The sequence below is a fragment of the Pleuronectes platessa genome, chromosome 15 (genome assembly GCF_947347685.1).
Source record: "Pleuronectes platessa chromosome 15, fPlePla1.1, whole genome shotgun sequence".
NCBI lineage: Eukaryota > Metazoa > Chordata > Actinopteri > Pleuronectiformes > Pleuronectidae > Pleuronectes > Pleuronectes platessa.
Window position 1 is genome coordinate 5,288,656 of NC_070640.1, and position 20,683 is coordinate 5,309,338.

The 20,683-nt window shown below is 42.2% G+C and overlaps 3 protein-coding genes across 9 annotated transcripts; all 3 read right to left on the reverse strand.

Annotated features, from left to right (window-relative positions):
- Window positions 1-487: 487 nt before the first annotated feature.
- Window positions 488-3,501, reverse strand: LOC128456962 (UDP-glucuronosyltransferase 2C1). Its single transcript, XM_053441411.1, has 4 exons — window positions 3,238-3,501; window positions 2,825-3,123; window positions 1,996-2,709; window positions 488-1,377 (listed from the first exon to the last, which is right to left on the reverse strand). Exons 1-4 carry the CDS (start codon window positions 3,365-3,367, stop codon window positions 793-795), a joined length of 1,728 nt encoding a protein of 575 aa, XP_053297386.1. The 5' UTR covers window positions 3,368-3,501; the 3' UTR covers window positions 488-792.
- A 1,126-nt stretch (window positions 3,502-4,627) lies between these two features.
- Window positions 4,628-14,397, reverse strand: LOC128457198 (UDP-glucuronosyltransferase 2C1). Of its 3 annotated transcripts, XM_053441776.1 has the most exons (5): window positions 8,066-8,408; window positions 7,637-7,721; window positions 7,224-7,522; window positions 6,398-7,111; window positions 4,631-5,705 (listed from the first exon to the last, which is right to left on the reverse strand). In XM_053441776.1, the coding sequence occupies exons 2-5, from the start codon at window positions 7,683-7,685 to the stop codon at window positions 5,121-5,123; spliced, it is 1,647 nt and encodes a 548-aa protein (XP_053297751.1). In that variant the 5' UTR covers window positions 7,686-7,721; window positions 8,066-8,408; the 3' UTR covers window positions 4,631-5,120. The 3 variants fall into 3 exon arrangements, with proteins under 3 accessions (XP_053297752.1, XP_053297751.1, XP_053297750.1); XM_053441777.1 differs by lacking the exons at window positions 7,637-7,721; window positions 8,066-8,408 and adding an exon at window positions 14,306-14,397 and having other exon boundaries at window positions 4,628-5,705; XM_053441775.1 differs by lacking the exon at window positions 8,066-8,408 and having other exon boundaries at window positions 7,637-8,004.
- On the reverse strand, window positions 9,805-17,694 carry LOC128457200 (UDP-glucuronosyltransferase 1A5). Of its 5 annotated transcripts, XM_053441780.1 has the most exons (5): window positions 14,567-14,619; window positions 14,306-14,338; window positions 11,992-12,290; window positions 11,163-11,876; window positions 9,806-10,692 (listed from the first exon to the last, which is right to left on the reverse strand). In XM_053441780.1, the coding sequence occupies exons 3-5, from the start codon at window positions 12,283-12,285 to the stop codon at window positions 10,108-10,110; spliced, it is 1,593 nt and encodes a 530-aa protein (XP_053297755.1). In that variant the 5' UTR covers window positions 12,286-12,290; window positions 14,306-14,338; window positions 14,567-14,619; the 3' UTR covers window positions 9,806-10,107. The 5 variants fall into 5 exon arrangements, with proteins under 5 accessions (XP_053297756.1, XP_053297758.1, XP_053297755.1 ...); XM_053441781.1 differs by lacking the exons at window positions 14,306-14,338; window positions 14,567-14,619 and adding an exon at window positions 17,598-17,694 and having other exon boundaries at window positions 9,805-10,692; XM_053441783.1 differs by lacking the exons at window positions 14,306-14,338; window positions 14,567-14,619 and adding an exon at window positions 14,774-14,913 and having other exon boundaries at window positions 9,805-10,692.
- Between the last annotated feature and the right edge of the window lie 2,989 nt (window positions 17,695-20,683).

A 20,683-nucleotide genomic window follows, 5' to 3' on the forward strand; every position in this document is an offset into this window, starting at 1 on the left:
TTTGCCTCCATTGCACCTGTTGTCACTTGCATTTGCACCAAAGTAGGTGAAATTTTACACTATCAATTCTTCCTAAAAGGACAAATAAATATTCCTGAAGTTTACCTGACTTGTTGTTAAACTGACACGATTAGTTGTTCCCTTAACCTTTTCGAGCTGTGTATTTTAAGATGACCTTCATATTGTGTGAGTCACTTTTCATGATACCTTTTTTCTCCTTTCCCGGAGCCTTCTCTGGCTTCTTTGCATTTCCTGCTTACCTCAGATTTTCCCAGGATATATACAAGGGAGGGCCACTTTCCGTTATCTTCAAAGTAACATTGAGAACTCTCTGCTGGGTCCTAATGTCTGCCCATTGACAACCTCTGGCGATTGGGTTAGGGTTAAACTTCATATAGAGCATTTGTTTGGGATTTGCACAGAGGGAACATGAACAGTATATTTGATTCTGTAGCAATAATGACACAGAGACTTTCCTTTGAAAAAATACAAATGTATTGATCTTTGCTCTAATCAATCTAAAAAATGTTGACAATTCATATAACAAGTTAGGTTTGTCACATCTAAATTAGTTTTAGCCCAAAAATCCCCAACACACCAATCCGCAATGATGTAATTTTTAACCGAATATGATTCCATGATGAAACAGTGATAGCTAATGGTGCTACTGGTTGTCATTTTACTTCCTGTATAACAAAGACGCACAAATGAGATACCGTAGGATGCACAGTACATTTGTGTCTACAGAGCTTTAGAGAACCTGTTCTAGAAGATTTCTAAACATTTTGAAACTCATTCATCTTTAGATTTTGTCTTCCTTCTACTTCTGCAGCACAGGAACCAGAAAACAGCCACAGTAAAGAGCAGCAGTGCAGCCGCAGCAGTCAGCAACACTAACAGAACATCTAAACTGTAGTACGAGTACCAGGGCATCTTATAAGCCTCCGTACGCAGGTGTGCTGCCCCTTTGTGACGGATCACATACTCCACCCAGAAGATAGCGTGATCCATGGGTGCTATTGCCTGATCTCTGTGCAAGCTAGAAAGTCTCTGCATGTTCTGTCTGTAGCTGTCCTGCAGGAGCACTTCCTGAAGAACTTGTTTGAAACTCTGTCCATTAAGATCGCCCAGCTGAATGATCTTGGCAGCTCCTCTCTCCTTCAAACGTACAAGGTTGTCAAACTGGTCAAAGAACAGGGGTATGCCGACCACGGGAACCCCGTGGTAAATGGCCTCCTGGACTCCGTTGGTTCCTCCATGAGCTACAAAGACTTTGGTCTGAGGGTGGCCCAGGAGGTCCCTCTGCGGCATCCAGTCCACGATGAGCGTGTTGTTTCCCAAAGCGGAGGGACGCTCCCCTTTGTGTCGCCATATCACCTGATCAGTAAACAAAAAGGATCAATATCAATTAGCTGGACCTCTGTTCATGAGCAGACAGATAATACGGCAACACCAATCTGGGAGCCCATTGGCCATCATCTGATGATGAATTAGTCTCTTGGACCAAAGGCCAATCTATTGAGACTTCCTGTGTAGTGAAGGGATATCCGGGTCAATCGACTCCATCTTCCATTATCTGTACATTGTTTAAAGGTGTGCAGATCCAGGTGTTCTAAAAAGTTCTAATTTAACGAGTAGGGTCATTAGGAGTCATTGAGGTTACCTGAAGGCCTCAACAACTCCTAACAACTCCCAGAAGACACTAATACCTGGGAGTCCCAGCAGTCAGTTAGAACTGAGGAAGCCTGAAAGAAGGTGAAACTCAACCAAGTCCAGTTAACCTTTTATTTAGCATTTGGATATTCCAAATAGTTTCTTTCACACATCACACTAGTCACACTTTTTTCCAAACAAATCGCAAACAGTGAATCTTATTGTAGGTTTGTTAGGTCTAGATTACTTTTTGGTTAATTTCAGTGTTTTTTTATTTCATCTGCTGTTGATTAATTGCTCTGTGACACATTTCTAGCTTTTAACATTTAACGAGTAAGTTACCTTCTGAGGCATCTTGGCAAAGACGCTGGCGATCTCATCTGCAGCCTCTTTGGGTAAAGCATTCACCAAGGTTCCCAGAGTCATGATGATCACACCATGCTCCCCAGCGCTCTGAACGAACTGCTCCAGGTCCGCTGGCAGAGGCTGGGCCGGTTTGCACTGGTACCCTCCGATGTAGATGACGTTCGGCATTGTTGGCCGAGGGAAGTCGAACACAAAGTCTGACCTGAACAGCCATATGTCTGCATCCTGAAGCATCGAGATGATGTCACATTCACCCTCGATATATTTACTGCAGGCAACATCGTAGATTGGCCCGATCAGGAATTTTTGCTGGAACAATATGATGCCGTAGAATAACAGGTTCTTGATCCTCTGTATGAAATTCATTTTGTCGGTTAAACCCGATCCTGGCACTGGGATATAAGAGAGTGGGGAGGGGGCTATCGCAAATTGTCCGTCTCCACTGGTGATCCAACGAACATTTAACACCAGGGGCAGTTTGAAAAACTTTGCTAACAGAACCCCTGGTGCTATGGCCGGGTCGGTGAGAACAAGATCATATCGGGCGTCCCTTAGTCTTTTGACCATATTTTCATCATCTAATAATTGACTGATGGCACCATACCAGATAGAATGAGCCTGAGTTATCATGGAGATGAAATCCTTTGTGATTTTGATGGAAGTAAGAATTGACGCCCCGTCTCTCAGCGCCTGAATTTTTTTTTAAAGAAAATAAGTATTAAAAAAAATCCAATAAATATGAACTGTAATATTTAAATGACTTGATGACCCAATGGGGGCTAGTACATCAAACATGATAGCATACCTTCATTTGTTCCTGCAGGTACTCATCAAAGAAGTTCTCCATAGTCACATCCATTTTAATTGTAATGGATGTGTAAAGAGGAGACTCCTCTGGGATGTACCAGCTGTTGCTGCCCCGGATCACAGTGAGGCTGTGTCCTCTGGCATGAAGCTCCTCCAGCAGCAGCTTCATGTTGATCCAGTGGCTGCCGTCAAGGGGGAACACCAGAATGTTCCCTCCGTGGCAAGGAGGGGGGATGGAAATCAGACCAACGCTGAGGAGAACCAATATTCCACAGACACGAGACAGGGGCATGGTTCCTAAAATACAGGAGTGAGAAACAATTGCATTTTAATATGTGAGTTTTCACAAGTTTATAAAGTGAAAATTATAATACTATCAAAAACATGAACATGTTCCTGAGATTCACTCACCCATTCTTGAGAGTGGCAGTCGTAGTTCTGCCTGCCTGCAACCTGACATTCCCTCTAAAGGATTCCTTGCATATTTGAGTTCAAACTCCACATCTGATTGGTCCATGACGGTAAATGAGTTACAATGCATGTGCCATAAAAGCTATGATGCTGCAGACAATCTTCTGCAGTTAACAACCAAAGTATTAACTTCTTATTTAATATGCCTTCCTAGATTTATCACTGACAACCTGATCATGTTGTCAAACTAGTGTGTGAAGTTGTGTGAAGTTTCATGAGTGTTTTTTCTCTGTCACTATTAAACACATGTGACCTCTTTCATAAGGTTATATGTCCAGGTTGGGTAACTTGAACCTTCTGGAATTTCACACACAACATGGCAAAGGGATAGTTCACCCAAAAATGACAATCCACTCATTCTCTACTCACCACTATGAGGTGGTGGATGAAGTGTTTGAGTCCACAAAACAGTTTTGGAGTTTCAGGGGTAAACAGTTTTGCAGCCAGATCAAATACAATTGAAGGCAATGGGCCCACTTCTTCAGATGTAATAAAAAAAATGCCTCCATACTGCTCCTGTGGTGTCCTCCAAGTGTCCATAAGCCCAGACATTCAAGTTTCGCCTAGAAACGGTGTCATTTGCACCATGTTTTAAGTCTTAATATCCTCTGATATCCTCCTCTAGAGGCGCGTTCATGTTCGAGCACATGCACTACACACAAGCTCTCGCCCGAGGTGTGCACGAGACGAGATCAGCGGAAACCTACGATAATTACCTGGAGCATCGCTAGTTCCAGTAGCATCTCTAGTTCAGGTAGATTCACTAGTTCCAGTAGCATGCTAGTCAAAGTAGCATAAGCTGTCTAGCTGAAGTTACTGGAGGAAGTGATGTCGTCACGGGCCTTTTTTGGTGAGAGCACAAATGCGCAAGCTTGTGCGGTGTGTGCGCTCGAACGCGGCTCTGGGCAGGAGGATAGCAACGGACGTTCAGGCTAAAACCTGGAGTAGGTGCAGCCTTTTTGAGTTGAATTTGAACACCACAGGAGTAGTTTGGAGTCAGTCAATGTTTTTTACTGTTGTTTTTTTTTACGTTAGAAGAATTGATCCCCATGTACTTCCGTTTGCAACAACAACGTGAACCCCCCTGAAACTCCAAAAGTGATATTTGGACTCTAACGCTTCACCCACCCCTCCATCGGCATTGCAGTGAGTTGAGAATGGGGGAATTTTCAACGTGGGTCAACGTGTTAATACCACAGTTTATGAGATTACCTGGCGGAGGAGCAGCGGTCGAGACAGTTCCTGTGTGTTGTTGTCACTCTTTTTACTATGTATTTGGTCTCAAAGTCTGAACAGAAAACATCAGCTGTGACAGTCTCGGTTTTCAGCACATCAGGCATATTTAGTATTTCTTCTTTTGTTATTATTTGTAAGAATGTGCGTTCTTTTGGGGAAATAGGACCTCTTATTTCTTGTACTGCTTTCTCTTATACACTGACAATAAAGGTTTTCTATTCTTTTAAATTCTATTCTATTCTATTCCACCTACAACCTAGTTTGGGATTTACACTGGGGAACATGAACAGTATATTTGATTCTGTAGCAATAATGACACAGAGACTTTCCTTTGAAATAATACAAATATACTGATCTTTGCCTTGATCAACATAAAATTATAGACAATTCATATAACAAGTTAGGTTTGACACATCTAAATTGGTTTTAGCCCAAAAATCCTCAACACAACTGGTACTGGTACTGGTTTTCATTTTACTTCCTATGTAACAAAGACGCACGAATAAGATACCTTAGGATGCACAGTACGTTTGTGTCTACAGAGCTTTAGAGAACCTATTCTATAAGATATCTAAACATTTTGAAACTCATTCAGCTTTAGCTTTTGTCTTCCTTCTACCTCTGCAGCACAGGAACCAGAAAACAGCCACAGTAAAGAGCACCAGTGCAGCTGCAGCAGTCAGCAACACTAACAGAACATCTAAACTGTAGTACGAGTACCAGGGCATCTTATAAGCCTCCGTACGCAGGTGTGCTGCCCCTTTGTGACGGATCACATACTCCAACCAGAAGATAGCGTGATCCATGGGTGCTATTGCCTGATCTCTGTGCAAGCTAGAGAGTCTCTGCATGTTCTGTCTGTAGCTGTCCTGCAGTAGCACCTCCTGAAGACCTTGTTTGAAACTCTGTCCATTAAGATCGCCCAGCTCAATGATCTTGGCAGCTCCTCTCTCCTTCAAACGTACAAGGTTGTCAAACTGGTCAAAGAACAGGGGTATGCCGAGCACTGGCACCCCGTGGTAAATGGCCTCCTGGACTCCGTTGGTTCCTCCATGAGCTACAAAGACTTTGGTCTGAGGGTGAGCCAAGAGGTCCCTCTGCGGCATCCAGTCCACGATGAGCGTGTTGTTTCCCAAAGTGGAGGGATGCTCCCCTTTGTGTCGCCATATCACCTGATCAGTAAACAAAAAGGATCAACATGAATTTGCTGCATTTCTGTTCATGAGCAGACAGACAATACGGCAACAATAATCTGGGAGCCCATTGGCCATCATTTGATGATGAATTAGCCCCTGGGACCAAACGCCAATCTATTGAGGCTTCCTGTGTAGTGAAGGGATATCAATCCCTCCATCCTCCTCAATCGACTCCATCTTCCATTATCTGTACACTGTTTAAAGGTATATCCAGGTGTGCTTAAAATGTTCTAATTTAACTAGTTGGGTCATTAGGAGTCATTGAGGTTACCTGAAGGACTCAACAACTCCTAACAACTCCCACAAGTCAGTAATACCTTGGAGTCCCAGCAGTCAGTTAGAAGTGAAGAAGTCTGAAAGAAGGTGAAACTCAAGCAAGTCCAGTTGACCTTTTTTTAGCACTTGGATATTCCAAATATTTTCTTTCACACATCAGACTAGTCAAAACTTTTTTCCAAGCAAATCACAAACAGTGAATCTTATTGTAGCAATGTTAGGTATAGATGACATGTTGGTTAATCTTTAATAACAGCTATCTGCATGTGAATGTAGATCGATTTAAAAAAAAGTCATCCGATGCATTTCAGTTTTTTTTTAATTCATCTGCTGTTGATAAATTGCTCTGTGGCACACTTTTAGCTTTTAACATTTAATAACAAGGACTTTACCTTCTGAGGCATCTTGGCAAAGGCGCTGGCGATCTCATCTGCAGCCTCTTTGGGTAAGGCGTTGACCAAGGTTCCAAGAGTCATGATGATCACACCATGCTCCCCAGCGCTCTGAACGAACTGCTCCAGGTCCGCTGGCAGAGGCTGGGCCGGTTTGCACTGGAACCCTCCGATGTAGATGACGTTCGGCATCGTGGGCCGAGGGAAGTCGAACACAAAGTCTGACCTGAACAGCCATATGTCTGCCTCCTGAAGCATCGAGATGATGTCACATTCACCCTCAATGTATTTACTGCAGGCAACATCGTAGATTGGCCCGATCAAGAATTTGTTCTGGAACAATATGATGCCGTAGAAAAACAGGTTCTTGATCCTCTGCATGAAATTCATTTTGTCGGTTAAACCCGATCCTGGCACTGGGATATAAGAGAGCGGGGAGGGGGCTATGGCAAACTGTCCGTCTCCACCAGGGATCCACCGAACATTTAGCACCAGGGGCAGTTTGAGATACTTTGCTAACAGAACCCCTGGTGCTACGGCCGGGTCAGTGAGAACAAGATCATATTGGGCTTCCCTTAATCTTTTTACCATATTTTCATCATCTAATAATTGACTGATGGCATCATACCAAATGGAATGAGCATGAGTTATCATGGAGAGGAAATCCTTTGTGATTTTGATGGTAGTTAGAATTGACGCCCCGTCTCTCAGAACCTGAAAAAATCGTGAGAAAATAAGTATGAAGAAAATCCAATTAATATGAATTGTAATATTTAAATGACTAGATGACCGAGTGTGTCCCAGAACATCAACCATGATGGCATACCTTCATGTGTTGCTGCAGGAACTCATCAAAGAAGTTCTCCAGACTCTCATCCATTTGAATTGTAATGGATGTGTAAAGAGGAGACTCCTCTGGGATGTACCAGCTTTTGCTGCTCCGGATCACAGTGAGGCTGTGTCCTCTGGCATGAAGCTCCTCCAGCAGCAGCTTCATGTTGATCCAGTGGCTGCCGTCAATGGGAAACACCAGAATGTTCCCTCCGTGGCAATGAGGGGGGATGGAAATCAGACCAACGCTGAGGAGAACCAATATTCCACAGACACGAGACAGGGGCATGGTTCCTAAAATACAGGAGTGAGAAACAATTGCATTTTAATATGTGAGTTTTCACAAGTTTATAAAGTGAAAATTATAATACTATCAACAACATGAATATACTCCTGAGATTCACTCACCCATGCTTGAGAGTGGCAGCCGTAGTTCTGCCTGCCTGCACGCTGACATTCCCTCTAAAGGATTCCTTGCATATTTGAGTTCAAACTCCACATGTGATTGGTCCATAACGGTAAATGAGTTACAATGTATGTGTCATACAAAGCTATGATGCTATAGACAATCTTCTGCAGTTAACAACCTAAGTATTAACCTCTTATTCAATATGCCTTCGTAGATTTATCACTGACAACCTGATCATGTTGTCAAACTAGTGTGTGAAGTTGTGTAGTTTCATGAGTGTTTTTCTCTTTCACAAGGGAACACATGTGACCTCTTTCATAAGGTTATTGGTCCATTGGTTTGGTAGCTTGAACCTTCTGGAATTTCACACATAACATGGCAAAGGGATAGTTCACACAAAAAGGAAAATCCACTCATTCTCTACTCACCACTATGAGGTGGTGGGTGAAGTGTTTGAGTCCACAAAACAGTTTTGGAGCTTCGGGGTAAACAGTGTTGCAGCCAAATCCAATACAATTGAAGGCAATGGGACCCCTTCTTCAGACGTAATAAAAGAAAATGCCTCGATACTGCTCCTGGGGTGTCAGGAGGATAGCAGGAGGACGTTCAGACTAAAACATGGAGTGAATTATGCTTTTTTGAGTTGAATTTGAATACCACAGGAGCAGTTTGAAGTCAGTCAATGTTTTTTACTGTTTCTTTTTTACGTTAGAAGAATTGATCGACATTTACTTCCGTTGCTAGCAACACTTTTGCCCCCCCTGAGCTGAGTAGAGCATGCAGGAGATAGGAGAGTAACATCATCAACATGCCCCCTCACTCACTGATCTGATCACATATCAGTTCAGTCCCTTTTGCACTAGTGAGATAACAGCGTTGCAAGTTCACAGATCGTGTGAAAGCATTATGATTACAGATAACTTTATTTGTAAGATGCATTTTATTGCTGTACTAGTTTGAGGTGGAGCAAATTTACAATTTTTTATTAACCTGCATCTTATGATTATTCTCGCTTAATATGTTAATCATTCAGCCAATTGTTTGGTTTGTTAGTTTGGTCTCCTGCTGTCTCATCCATACTCTTGAGACTGTGATGAGAGACACAGAAAACCTTCTTGCGACTGCACGTGTGGATGTTGCATCCTGGAGGAGCTGGACTACCTGTGCAACCTGATTGGGCTGCAGCTACCGCCTCCTGCTACCAGTAGTGACAAGGACACAAGCAGAAGAAGGAGCTAGAGATGAATCAGTCAGGAAGGAATAGGAGAGAGCAACTGTATGTGGCCACCACATGTAGAACCACTCCCTTTTCGAAGGTTATCTTGCTTTTGCCTCCAAAGCAGGTGAAATCAATTCACTATCACTTCTTCCTCAATGGAATAATAAATATTTCTGAAGTTTAACTGACTTGTTGTTAAACTGATACAATTAGTTGTTCCCTTAATCTTTTTGAGTAGCGTATTTTAAGATGACCTTCATATTGTGTGAGTCACTTTTAACGGTAACTTTTTTCTCCTTTCCCAGAGTCTTCTCCGACTTCTTTGCATTTCCTGGTTACCTCAGATTTTCCCAGGATGTATACAGGGAGAGCCAAATTCCTTACCTTCAAAGTAACATTGAGAACTCTCTGCTGAGTCCTAATGTCTGCCCATTTTAAGGCCTCTCGTGATTGGAAACTTCATATAGAGATAGAGGAGAAATAACCTCTGGCCAACATTGACCCAAACATGTGATAGGAGGGTTGTTACAATTGTTGAATATTAGCATCACAGTGACAGGTTGAAAAGGCTTTTCCGAGAAACAGAAGAGAAATCAGGCAAAGTGGGTCAACGTGTTATTACCACAGTTTATGAGATGATCTGGCAGAGGAGCAGTGGTCGAGACAGCTCCTGTGTGTTGTTGTCTCTGTTTTACTTTGTATTTGGTCTCATAGTCTGACTAGAAAACATCAGCTGTGATAGTCTCGTTTTCAGCACTTCAGGCATATTAAGTATTTCTTGTTTTTGTTCTATATGAATGTGCATGGTTTTGCAAAAATAGCCCCTCTAATTTCGCTGTAGTGGTTTCTCTTATACACTGACAATAATGGTTTTCTATTCTTTTCAATTGTATTCTATTGTATTCTATTCCACCTTCAGCATAGTTTGGGATTTACACTGGAGAACATGAACAGTATATTTGATTCTGTAGCAATAATGACACAGAGACTTTCCTTTGAAATAATACAAATATATTGATCTTTGCTCTTATCAACATAAAATGATAGACAATTCATATAACAAGTTAGGTTTGACACATCTGAATTGGTTTTAGCCCAAAAATCCTCAACACAACTGGTACTGGTACTGGTTGTCATTTCACTTCCTATATAACAAAGACGCACAAATAAAATACCTTAGGATGCACAGTACGTTTGTGTCTACAGAGCTTTAGAGAACCTATTCTATAAGATTTCTTAAAATTTTGAAACTCATTCAGCTTTAGATTTTGTCTTCCTTCTACCTCTGCAGCACAGGAACCAGAAAACAGCCACAGTAAAGAGCAGCAGTGCAGCCGCAGCAGTCAGCAACACTAACAGAACATCTAAACTGTAGTACGAGTACCAGGGCATCTTATAAGCCTCCGTACGCAGGTGTGCTGCCCCTTTGTGACGGATCACATACTCCACCCAGAAGATAGCGTGATCCATGGGTGCTATAGGCTGATCTCTGTGCAAGCTAGAGAGTCTCTGCATGTTCTGTCTGTAGCTGTCCTGCAGGAGCACTTCCTGAAGACCTTTTTCGAAACTCTGTCCATTAAGATCGCCCAGCTCAATGATCTTGGCAGCTCCTCTCTCCCGCAAACGTACAAGGTTGTCAAACTGGTCAAGGAACAGGGGTATGCCGACCACGGGCACCCCATGGTAAATGGCCTCCTGGACTCCGTTGGTTCCTCCATGAGCTACAAAGACTTTGGTCTGAGGGTGAGCCAAGAGGTCCCTCTGCGGCATCCAGTCCACGATGAGCGTGTTGTCGCCCAAAGTGGAGGGACGCTCCCCTTTGTGTCGCCATATCACCTGATCAGTAAACAAAAATAATCAATATCAATTTGCTGGATTGTTTACCTGCAGTTAGCTTTAGCCTGCTCAAACGTGATCGGTCAAAATAGAAACGGAGGCCAGAAGTCCCTCGTCTACAGATGCCACATATTCACAAGCAGCATCTGTTTTCAGTGTTTACAGCAACACGATGGTGTTTCCACTGCTGCAGCCTGAGATACCCAAGATACTCAAAGATGGCAATATAATAGAGGAACTATTTATCTACTTACATCAATACATTTCACCATGAATCAAGAGATCACTCCCTCTGTTTTCCGTAACCTTTATTATGATTCATTTTTGGCCCAACAGGCTACTAAGGTTTTGTTTTTGTTTTTGATTTAGTTTTTTTACTTGATCTCTTGTTGATTAATTGCTTCAATTAAATATCTCAAGGTCTCTCTGGAACATTTCTAGCTTTTAACATTTAGTAACGACTATGTTACCTTCTGAGGCATCTTGGCAAAGACGCTGGCGATCTCATCTGCAGCCTCTTTTGGTAAAGCCTCAACCATGGTTCCCAGAGTCATGATGATCACACCATGCTCCCCAGCGCTCTGAACGAACTGCTCCAGGTCCGCTGGCAGAGGCTGGGCCGGTTTGCACTGGAACCCTCCGATGTAGATGACGTTCGGCATCGTGGGCCGAGGGAAGTCGAACACAAAGTCGGACCTGAACAGCCATATGTCTGCCTCCTGAAGCATCGAGATGATGTCACATTCACCCTCGATATATTTATTGCAGGCAACATCGTAGATTGGCCAGACCATGAATTTGTGCTGGAACAATATGATGCCGTAAATTAAAAGGTTCTTGATCCTCTGCATGAAATTCATTTTGTCGGTCAAACCCGATCCTGGCACTGGGATATAAGAGAGTGGGGAGGGGGCTATGGCAAATTGTCCGTCTCCGCTGGGGATCCAACGAACATGTAGCACCAGTGGCAGTTTGAGATACTTTGCTAACAGAACCCCTGGTGGTACGGCCGGGTCAGTGAGAACAAGATCATATTGGGCGTCCCTTAATCTTTTGACCAGGCTTTCATCATCTAACATTTGAATGAGGGCATCAGAGCACATAGAATGAGCTTTGAATATCATGGAGATGAAATCCTTTGTGATTTTGAAGGAAGTTAGGAATGACGCCCCTTCTCTCAGCGCCTGAAAAGAACGGTAAGAAAATAAGTATTAAGAAAATCCAATAAATACGAATTCTAATAATTTATTGACCAGATGACCCAGTCGGGCCCAGTACACATCAACCATGAGGGCATACCTTCATTTGTTCCTGCAGGTAAACTTCAAAGAAGTTCTCCATACCCTCATCCATTTGAATTGTAATGGATGTGTAAAGAGGAGACTCCTCTGGGATGTGCCAGGTGGTGCTGCCTCGGATCACAGTGAGGCTGTGTCCTCTGGCATGAAGCTCCTCCAGCAGCAGCTTCATGTTGAGCCAGGAGCTGCCGTCAATGGGAAACACCAGAATGTTCCCTCCGTGGCAAGGAGGGGGCAAGGAAATCAGACCAACACTGAGGAGAACCAATATTCCACAGACACGAGACAGGGGCATGGTTCCTAAAATACAGGAGTGAGAAATTAAAGCATTTTAACATGAGTTTTCAAAGAAAATTCTCACATTACTATATGACCTGCAGCATGAACGTGTTCCTAAAGTTCACACAGGCATGCTTCAAAAGCAGCAGCTGTAGTTCAGCCTGCCTGCAGACTGACATTCTCTCTAAAGGATTCCTTACATATTTGAGTTCAAACTATTTTGACCTCTTTCACAAGGTTGTTAGTCCATTTTGTGTAACCTGAAGCAGCCAGAATTTCACATATACCACGTTAAACCTGGAAAGATAAATCCTGCTCCTCGTTATGTGCTGCAGTGAGTTTCTCCACATTTTATAACCTGTTGACTTCCTCTACTCCAGGTTCTAGTTGAAGGTAGGATGTTGAATCCTCTCTCTGAGGATTAATGGTGGAGGTTAAAGCTTTCAAGTCCTTTACTTTCATACATGAAGAACCAACATTTCACTATCAATTACTCCATATACAGTTAAAGTACATTGTTTGACCATTACAGAAGATGTAATTAAAGTTTTTTAATTCAAGAAAAAGACCCATTTGAACAATGTTTTTAGATTCAGGTCCAGCATGGAGGTCTAGAGTTTCAGACATGTTACACCTACTGAGAGTAACCTCATCAACATGCCCCCTCGCACTCTCTGAACTCTCCAGACTGCTCTGATCACAGATCAGCTCATTCCCTTTGCACTAGTGATTTAACAGCGTTGCAAGATCACACACGACCACGCCCCCCTCCACAAACACACACACACAAACACACACTTTCTCTCTCTCTCTCTCTCTTAGAGCAATGTGACCTCAGAGTTTACTGAGTTTTTCCTCAGTTCACTAAAAACAAGCTTTAATTCTATCGGAATAGAACACGTTCACATTTAACCAGACTTCAAATTGTTTGTTTCACCTCTCAGTTCAATCTTGAATCTAACTCTGTGTTTATATTTAGGTATTTATGTCAAAGAATGCTTGGTTACATAAACAATTGTGGATTTCATACATAAAATACATGATCTGTTGTCAATGGTAATGTAGTAATATTTATATAATATTTAAGATGAATTCACCCAAAACCATTACGTTCTAAGTGCATTATCTTTTCTTACTTCATGTGAAATGGCTGCCACGGTGCATTTTGGAAATAAATTGTCTTAATTCATTGAAAAACGACATCTAAATGTAATCAACATATTATTAGCTTTAGATCGGTTAATTGGTGCTGTTTCCCCACTGCTGCTGTAAATAACCTGTGAGGAAAACACTGCACCGAAATGCCATGTAAGTATAAGGACACTGGTGATATCGGATGCGCGTTGACATAAGAAAGTAATGAAATGCTTATGGAAATGTTTCACCGATGTGTCCTCAGGAAAAGGCCACAAGCTGAGGACAGAGAGGGACAATCAGAGTGAGGCACAGACTCTCAGGTAAGTTTGTTCGTTTTTGTCTCCAAGTTATGATGTAAAAGCCTTCTTGTATGTGTAGAAAGTAAAGACATTAGTGTGGTTGTTGTGTTGAATTGTGTAACAGCACAGAGGATAAGGCCAGAGACAGCAACGATCATGGGGACACTTTATATATATATATATATATATATAGAATATGATCGGCTCTTGAGAAATGTCTCTGTTTATCGTCCCCCGAACACTAAGATGAAAGACCCGCTCCTGCTTGCAGCCTAAATATTAGTTTTATAGCAGGAGATGAGCAACCGAGGGACAAAGTTATCTAATCCATCGGCTGTGACATGTATGGTGAAAAGTCCTGGATGAACTTACTCATATTTCTCCTTGTGCAACAGATTTTTACAAAGGATAAAAAAATTATCCACTTAATATTACCGTGTCTGCTCTGGGCCTGTAAAAACGAAGTAAGTAAAACATGATATCTCTGATGAAAGTGAATGAGTGTTAATAGAATAAAATCATTATTATTATATTCACAGGTTGATGGAATGGAATGGAAATCATGGCGTGAAATGACATTACAAAGTGTGTGTCACTTACCAGTCGGTCCTTACTGGCCTCCACCTGGGAAAGCTGATGGAAGTGTTTATGTATATATCTTATAGGGGTGATGCCACTAAGCCAGTAAATCAGCTGCAGGTCCTGAGAAGCCGAACTTTCTGTTTTGTCCAACCAGTAAACTCTTTTATACCAGCGTTACAACTAGCAGCACAGATTTTTTTTAGTGAACAATGAGCATATATACACTGTCTCTGATATTTAAAATGACCTGATTAAAGTGTGTGTCAGTTTTCATAATACCCTGTTCTTCTTTCTCCGGAGTCCTCCCTGGCTTCTTTGCATTTCCTGGTTCCCTCAGATTCTCTCAGGGTAAAAACAATGCAGGTCCACATTCCTTCACCTACAAAAGAACACTTAGCACATTCTGCTGGGTCCTAATGCCTGCTAATTTACACCCTCTTGTGATTGGAAACTTCATATAGAGATAGAGGGGTAATAACCTCTTACCTCCAACATGTGATAGGAAGGTTGTTCCGAGGAGGGATTGTTGAGTATTAGCATCACAGCAACAAGTTGAAATGGTTTTTCCAAGAAAAATAAGAGAAATCAGGCAAAGTGGGTCAAAGTGTTAATGCCACAGTGTAAGAGAGGATCTGGTAGAGGAGCAGTGGTCGAGAACAGTCGTTGGGAATTATTGAGAGACACAAGAAACACACAGACAGAGAATGTAGAATCAACAGCCTCGTCACACCCAGTTTGAATGTCCCTTCCCCACCTCTTCCATGCTAATTACGTCAGTTTTTTCCAAGACTCCGTGGAAACTCTATTTCACCACAGTGTACTAAAAATAAAGGATTTCCCCTTGTATCATGTAAAAACATGCAGGAGGATGGAGGAGGAAACAGTGTCTCAGGCAAAGGTCAAATATCTTCCACAGCAGGAGCTCAAGAAAAACTCTTAGGACTCAGACACCAAGAAGAAGTAACTCTAATTTCCACACACATGATAATAATTATCACTTTACTGGAGCTGATTGAGGGACAACTCTGCACAGGATGTTTGGTTGATATGAGGTTACATGACAATTACACTTTAAAAGTATAAATGAATAGCTCAGAACCACTTTGTGCGCACTGGTGTTTAACTTGCCCCCCCACGGCGTTTAGCGGACATTACAGGAAACTGCTCCCCATCAGCTTTTATAGTTCGAGTTCCTTATTTTCACTGGTGATTCCTGCTTCACTGTAGCACGACGGAAGGCAACACACCTTGTGCACCAGATTCTAATCGATGACACAGTTTGTTTGACAGACTCTCATGAGCATCTGTCGCATGAATTAACGTGAAATTACGACTTAATTAGCAGTGAAAGCTAAACAATCCAAAAAGCATTAACACAGAAACCTGCACAGCCGAGCCTGCAGGAGTCATGTGTCTTGTGTAACAGCCTGAGTCTGCACAAATACAATCTGCCTTTACAATATCAAATGGGTTATTGCTGTTGCGGTCTGCACAAGCCATTTGCATTTGTCAGCAGGGGTCTGGACAGGATAATGGCCGTGTGGAAACTCTGTCTGACTCATGCACCAAGGGTCCCTGCAGCCGTGCACACGATGAATGGGAAGGTTCAAAACCAAACAGTGCTCCGATTATAGGAGCGAGTTTGTTTATTCAGTGACTTGCTGTTTGGAGTTAAAGTTTTCCTTTGCATGTTTTGACAAGTTGAAGTCTTGTTGTGTCGAATGATATTTTTTGAATCAACGATTACGTTCATGTGTCACATCGATCTGTCCAAGGACTGCAGAGAGAAATTGACCCCTTTGGGCTGAATCGCCTCCACATCAGGAGGAGATTCAGACAAAATGATCCGTCTTATAAAGATGGTAAAGAAGGGAGAGCAACTTCCGCAGAAATCTGAGAGTCTAAGAGAAGCAAAGGTTCACGGAAGATTCACAGAGCGTGAGGGAAACTCTTTGGCAACAGCAGGTGGAAAAATGTGCAGCTTAAACTTTATGAAACAATTAACACTGTCTGAGCTCCTGGTTAAGGTTAAAGGGAAGATTTGGATTGTGGTTAGGTGAAGGAAAAGGTGTGCCTGTGTGTGTGTGTGTGTGTGTGTGTGTGTGTGTGTGTGTCTTCTCTGTTTCTGGGGGTGGAGATGCTGATGACTATGATCTCAGTGTGCTGTTTCCGGATCAGGCAGCTGACAGATAAAGACGATAAAAAACACCCTGACGAAGTTTCCATCTCTCGTGTGCCGACCTGCTCCAGGAAGAAACCTCCTGCACATCCACCCTCAGTTTTTCAATCAAGAAGTACAGAGTGACTTTGGTTTTGTTTCCGATACATGGAGGGCCTTATAGTTTGTTATTCACGTGTGCCCATGAAAGTAAAGACAAGCAAACTGACCTCTAATTTCTCTCCAGTCTGAATTACAGGACAGATGAGTTCTGTGAGATGATGTACAGCTGATTACAGACTCCATCCAAGCTTTTGATTGGTCCTCTATTTGTTTTAGTGGGCGGTTTTAATTACACCTCAAAGGAGAAGTTCAGTTACCGAAGAGCCTGTTCTATGATGGAAACACTTTGGATCATCCCACATCAGCACAAAGATATGATGACATCATGCAGGTCATACATCAACAGACAATTTATAAACGGTCATGAATTTGTTGTATAACACAAACCCAGATGAGCAACAACGGATGAATGGACAGATGTCATTGTTGGATTTTCATAGTTGCACAGATTTGGTTTAAAATGACTCGTGCAGTACTCTGCCTGTTTGGAGCGGCCTGTCTTCCTGTGGTGATGCTGGTTGCAGCTTTCTATCTGAAAGTGAGCTGCAGAAATTGAGCCGTGGCGAATTATCACATAATCCTAAAGTAGCTCCGATCAAAACATAATAAATGCAACAAAATGCATGTTCGCCAATAACTCCAGAGCGATTTTTACGTCTCTGCAAAGCACTGAGAGGAAAATAAATCCCCAAAAACCTGCAGGACCTTTGGAAAATGAAAGTGATTCCATGCAAACACATGCAGAAAACATTAGCGTGGCTCTTTAACCTGCTCTGATGTTAGGCAGCTTTTTAATTATGAGATGAACTTTCTAAAACTTAAATAACTATCTTGCTTTCTCATATTTCCAACACGCCTTGCCAGAGAATCCTTACATGATTCCCAACTTTCAGTCATTATTTATTATCTCAGGCAGATCAACTTGATTAGAAAATGTGAAACCATTACAGAGGTAGCCTGAGTATTTCTGTAATAAACAGATGTTTATTAAATCTGAAAACCTCATAATTTCCCAACACAAATTCTTACCTGGAGCTCAGATTTCTTCTCGTCGGCTGAACAGTAACTGAAGACCAGTAAAAACAAACCTGACTCTCCCAGTCAACAAGCTATGGTGCAATCCATCATTGTCCAGACACACACATAACGCAACCATGACAAATATAAACAAGTGTGAACAGTGTTGCCTTTCGGACTGTTTCCACGAGGACCCCACACAGTAATGGAGCGTTTTGCATCATTTACAGTCTTGTGTAAAGTGTGGAGGTTACAGAGCAGGAGCCGGACGCTTTCACGTTCACTGACCGGCAGCATATCTGATTAATGAGTCTGAAATATGTTTCATCTGGAGAGGATCTGCAGAAAAGCCACAATACAAAAAAACCTTGATCAACAAAAAACATCCTCTGCGTTCACAGCATGAGTCTGAAGTTCAGCAGTTTGTGACCTCGGCTTTGCGTTCTGCTCCGTCGAGTCCATTCAGTCATCTGGGAGTTTATGATTTCATTGCATTTCGCCATCTTCATCACCGGCTCACTGGCGTCTGCACGTGTGCACACAAATGCTAAGGGTAGTCACACGTGTGTAAGCAGTCGGTATTTTTTCCACGCATAACCTCCAATTTGTCTTCCACTCCGGACATGGAGAACGTCAGTGTAGCCCTGACAGCTCCCTGGAGAGGCCATGCAAATGCAGGCCTGTATGGTGCACGCACACACACAGACACACACACATGCACACACACCAGTCGGTTTGAGGATCAGGCCGATTGATTGCCGATATCTGATGCATCTCCAGGACTGATTGGGTTATTTGCTTTTGTTAAAACGCAGGTTGGACAGTGGCTCTGGTCGTAGGTTCAGGTCACGTGCACGGGGGGGAAGGTCTGACCTCTGAGTGAGTTGTGTTATGTTATTTATATGAAGTTGCCTATGCAACCACATGTTATAAGAGAGTAATTAAAGTTCAAACTCATTGTTGCTACTGGCCAACATCCGTTAAACAACATCCGCAGTGAGGACACAGAGCACAGATCACACCAGAGGGATTTCATCTAGGACAGAAGAGGAAGAACCGGCTGAAGAGCGGGAAGAACCAGCGACATGGCCCAGCCGGCTGCCAGTGGGACCCCCGATACAGTACCAACCAATTAGAGGCCAGAAGGACTGAGGTAAATGTCATATAATCATTAAACAGCTACATTCAATGGATTATTACAGCTTTAATGATGCAGGTGTAAAGATTTAAATATAACATATGCAGTAAACACCATGTCTCAACTCAACCTCTGAATCAGAGCAAACAGAAACAAGTTGCAGATTAAAATAGGTGAAATGCTCTAAGCATGACATTGTTTGACAGTGTTTTCGACCCTGATTCATGAGAAAAGTCATGTGTTTTAATGTGTTAAAGAAATACATAGAAAATGATGAGAATTACAGTTAATTTGGTTATTAGGAGAAAAGACAACATTAGAAAATACAAGGATCTGAGTGAATATTTACACAAAAAAACATATAATACAAGAATTAGAGTTAAAGAACAGCAGGTAAATGGTCTTTTAAGCTTCTTTTGTGAGAACAGATCTGAAAATTGAAGCCCGGTGACAAATTTAAGAGGATGAAGATCTGAATACTGACAAATTAAATAAGAGTGGACCAGTGAATCAGCTTTGAGGTCTTGAGGAGTCAAAAGTTCACAGAACAGTCACATAAAGTCGAGTGGACTGGACAACCAGCTCCCACTAAGCCCAGTCAGAAGAAAGCCCTCAGAGCAGGTCTCGTTGCTGGCCTACAAAGAGCTCGGGCAGGAAGAGGAAAGGGCAAGTCCGCCATGCGTCATCCCACACGGGGATAACTTTCACTCTCTAAAACTCCACTTTTGTAGAAACACTTTAATCACTTTACAAAAATGTCGGAGGCCAAAATTTGAAACTCTGCAGCGCTCCAGCTGTCAAAGCTCATCAGGGCATAAACTTTACATTATGCAACGTACTCATCAGTGAGCTGTTTTCTCTCAACTGAATTGGATGTGGAGGATCTTTGTCCTCTAATAAAACTATTTTTTAATGTATTGCATAAGCTGTGTTTGTGTGTGTGTGTGTGTGTGTGTGTGTGTGTGTGTGTGTCAGTGGGTTTTTATGACCTGACAGATCACCCTGTACAGAGTGTGACCTTGAGTATGTTGGGGGGGGTTTGGACTCTTATCAAACATTACCAGATATCCACTTCCTGTGCCTACAGCCTGAAGACAGACTTTGTATTTTATTTATTGTGAAAGAACCATAATATACGTTGACTACATTCACACATGATGAGATTTGAAGCTCCTTAAACAGCCGTTAAGGACACAGAGCAAACAAGGTGAGCACTTGTGTTAGTGGGAATTTGTGGAAGAATTTTGCTAAAGGTTTTGTACGAATGTGTTTACGAGTGTTTGGTGTGAACCAAGCCTGTGTTCTGCATGAGGCCATGTTAAACATGTCGGTGAATTCCAGAGGACGTAACAAGTACAAACACACACACAGACACACATAGACAAACAAAACCACCACCACCTATGTGACATTGTGGTATTATGAATAAAAAACAAATCATTTACTGGCTGATTGTGTGACTACAAAGTAAAATTAAACAGTTGGAGAGAATTTTGTTTAAACTGCACTCAATGATGTTTTAAATATATGCTCCAGATGTAAATGGTCTTATCTCTATCATCTTTGTTTAGAGGTTTGGGCTGCAGGAAGCTGAATAGATATAAAAAATGATAATAAGACAAGATGTAGGATTCATTGTCGTCATATTGTGTTCATTTAACAGAAAAGTGCCATTGCATAACATCTGCTGTTTAATCATTTGGAGGAACTGAATGTTATTACAAGCAGTGAACCACATGTTGAATCGGTTCCAGACAGTCATATCCTGTGTGGATGAGGTAAAAGTATAGAACGTTTTTCAAGTACGCTCAATGTCATTTGAATTTGTACATGTGTGCATCCTCACCCTGATTGTATGTGAAGTACCTGGGCACTTTGTGTGATTGTTAAAGAATCACTGGGATTTGATTTAATTTTAGAGCAACATAGAGCCCCCCCCCCCCCCCCCCCCCAAATGCTG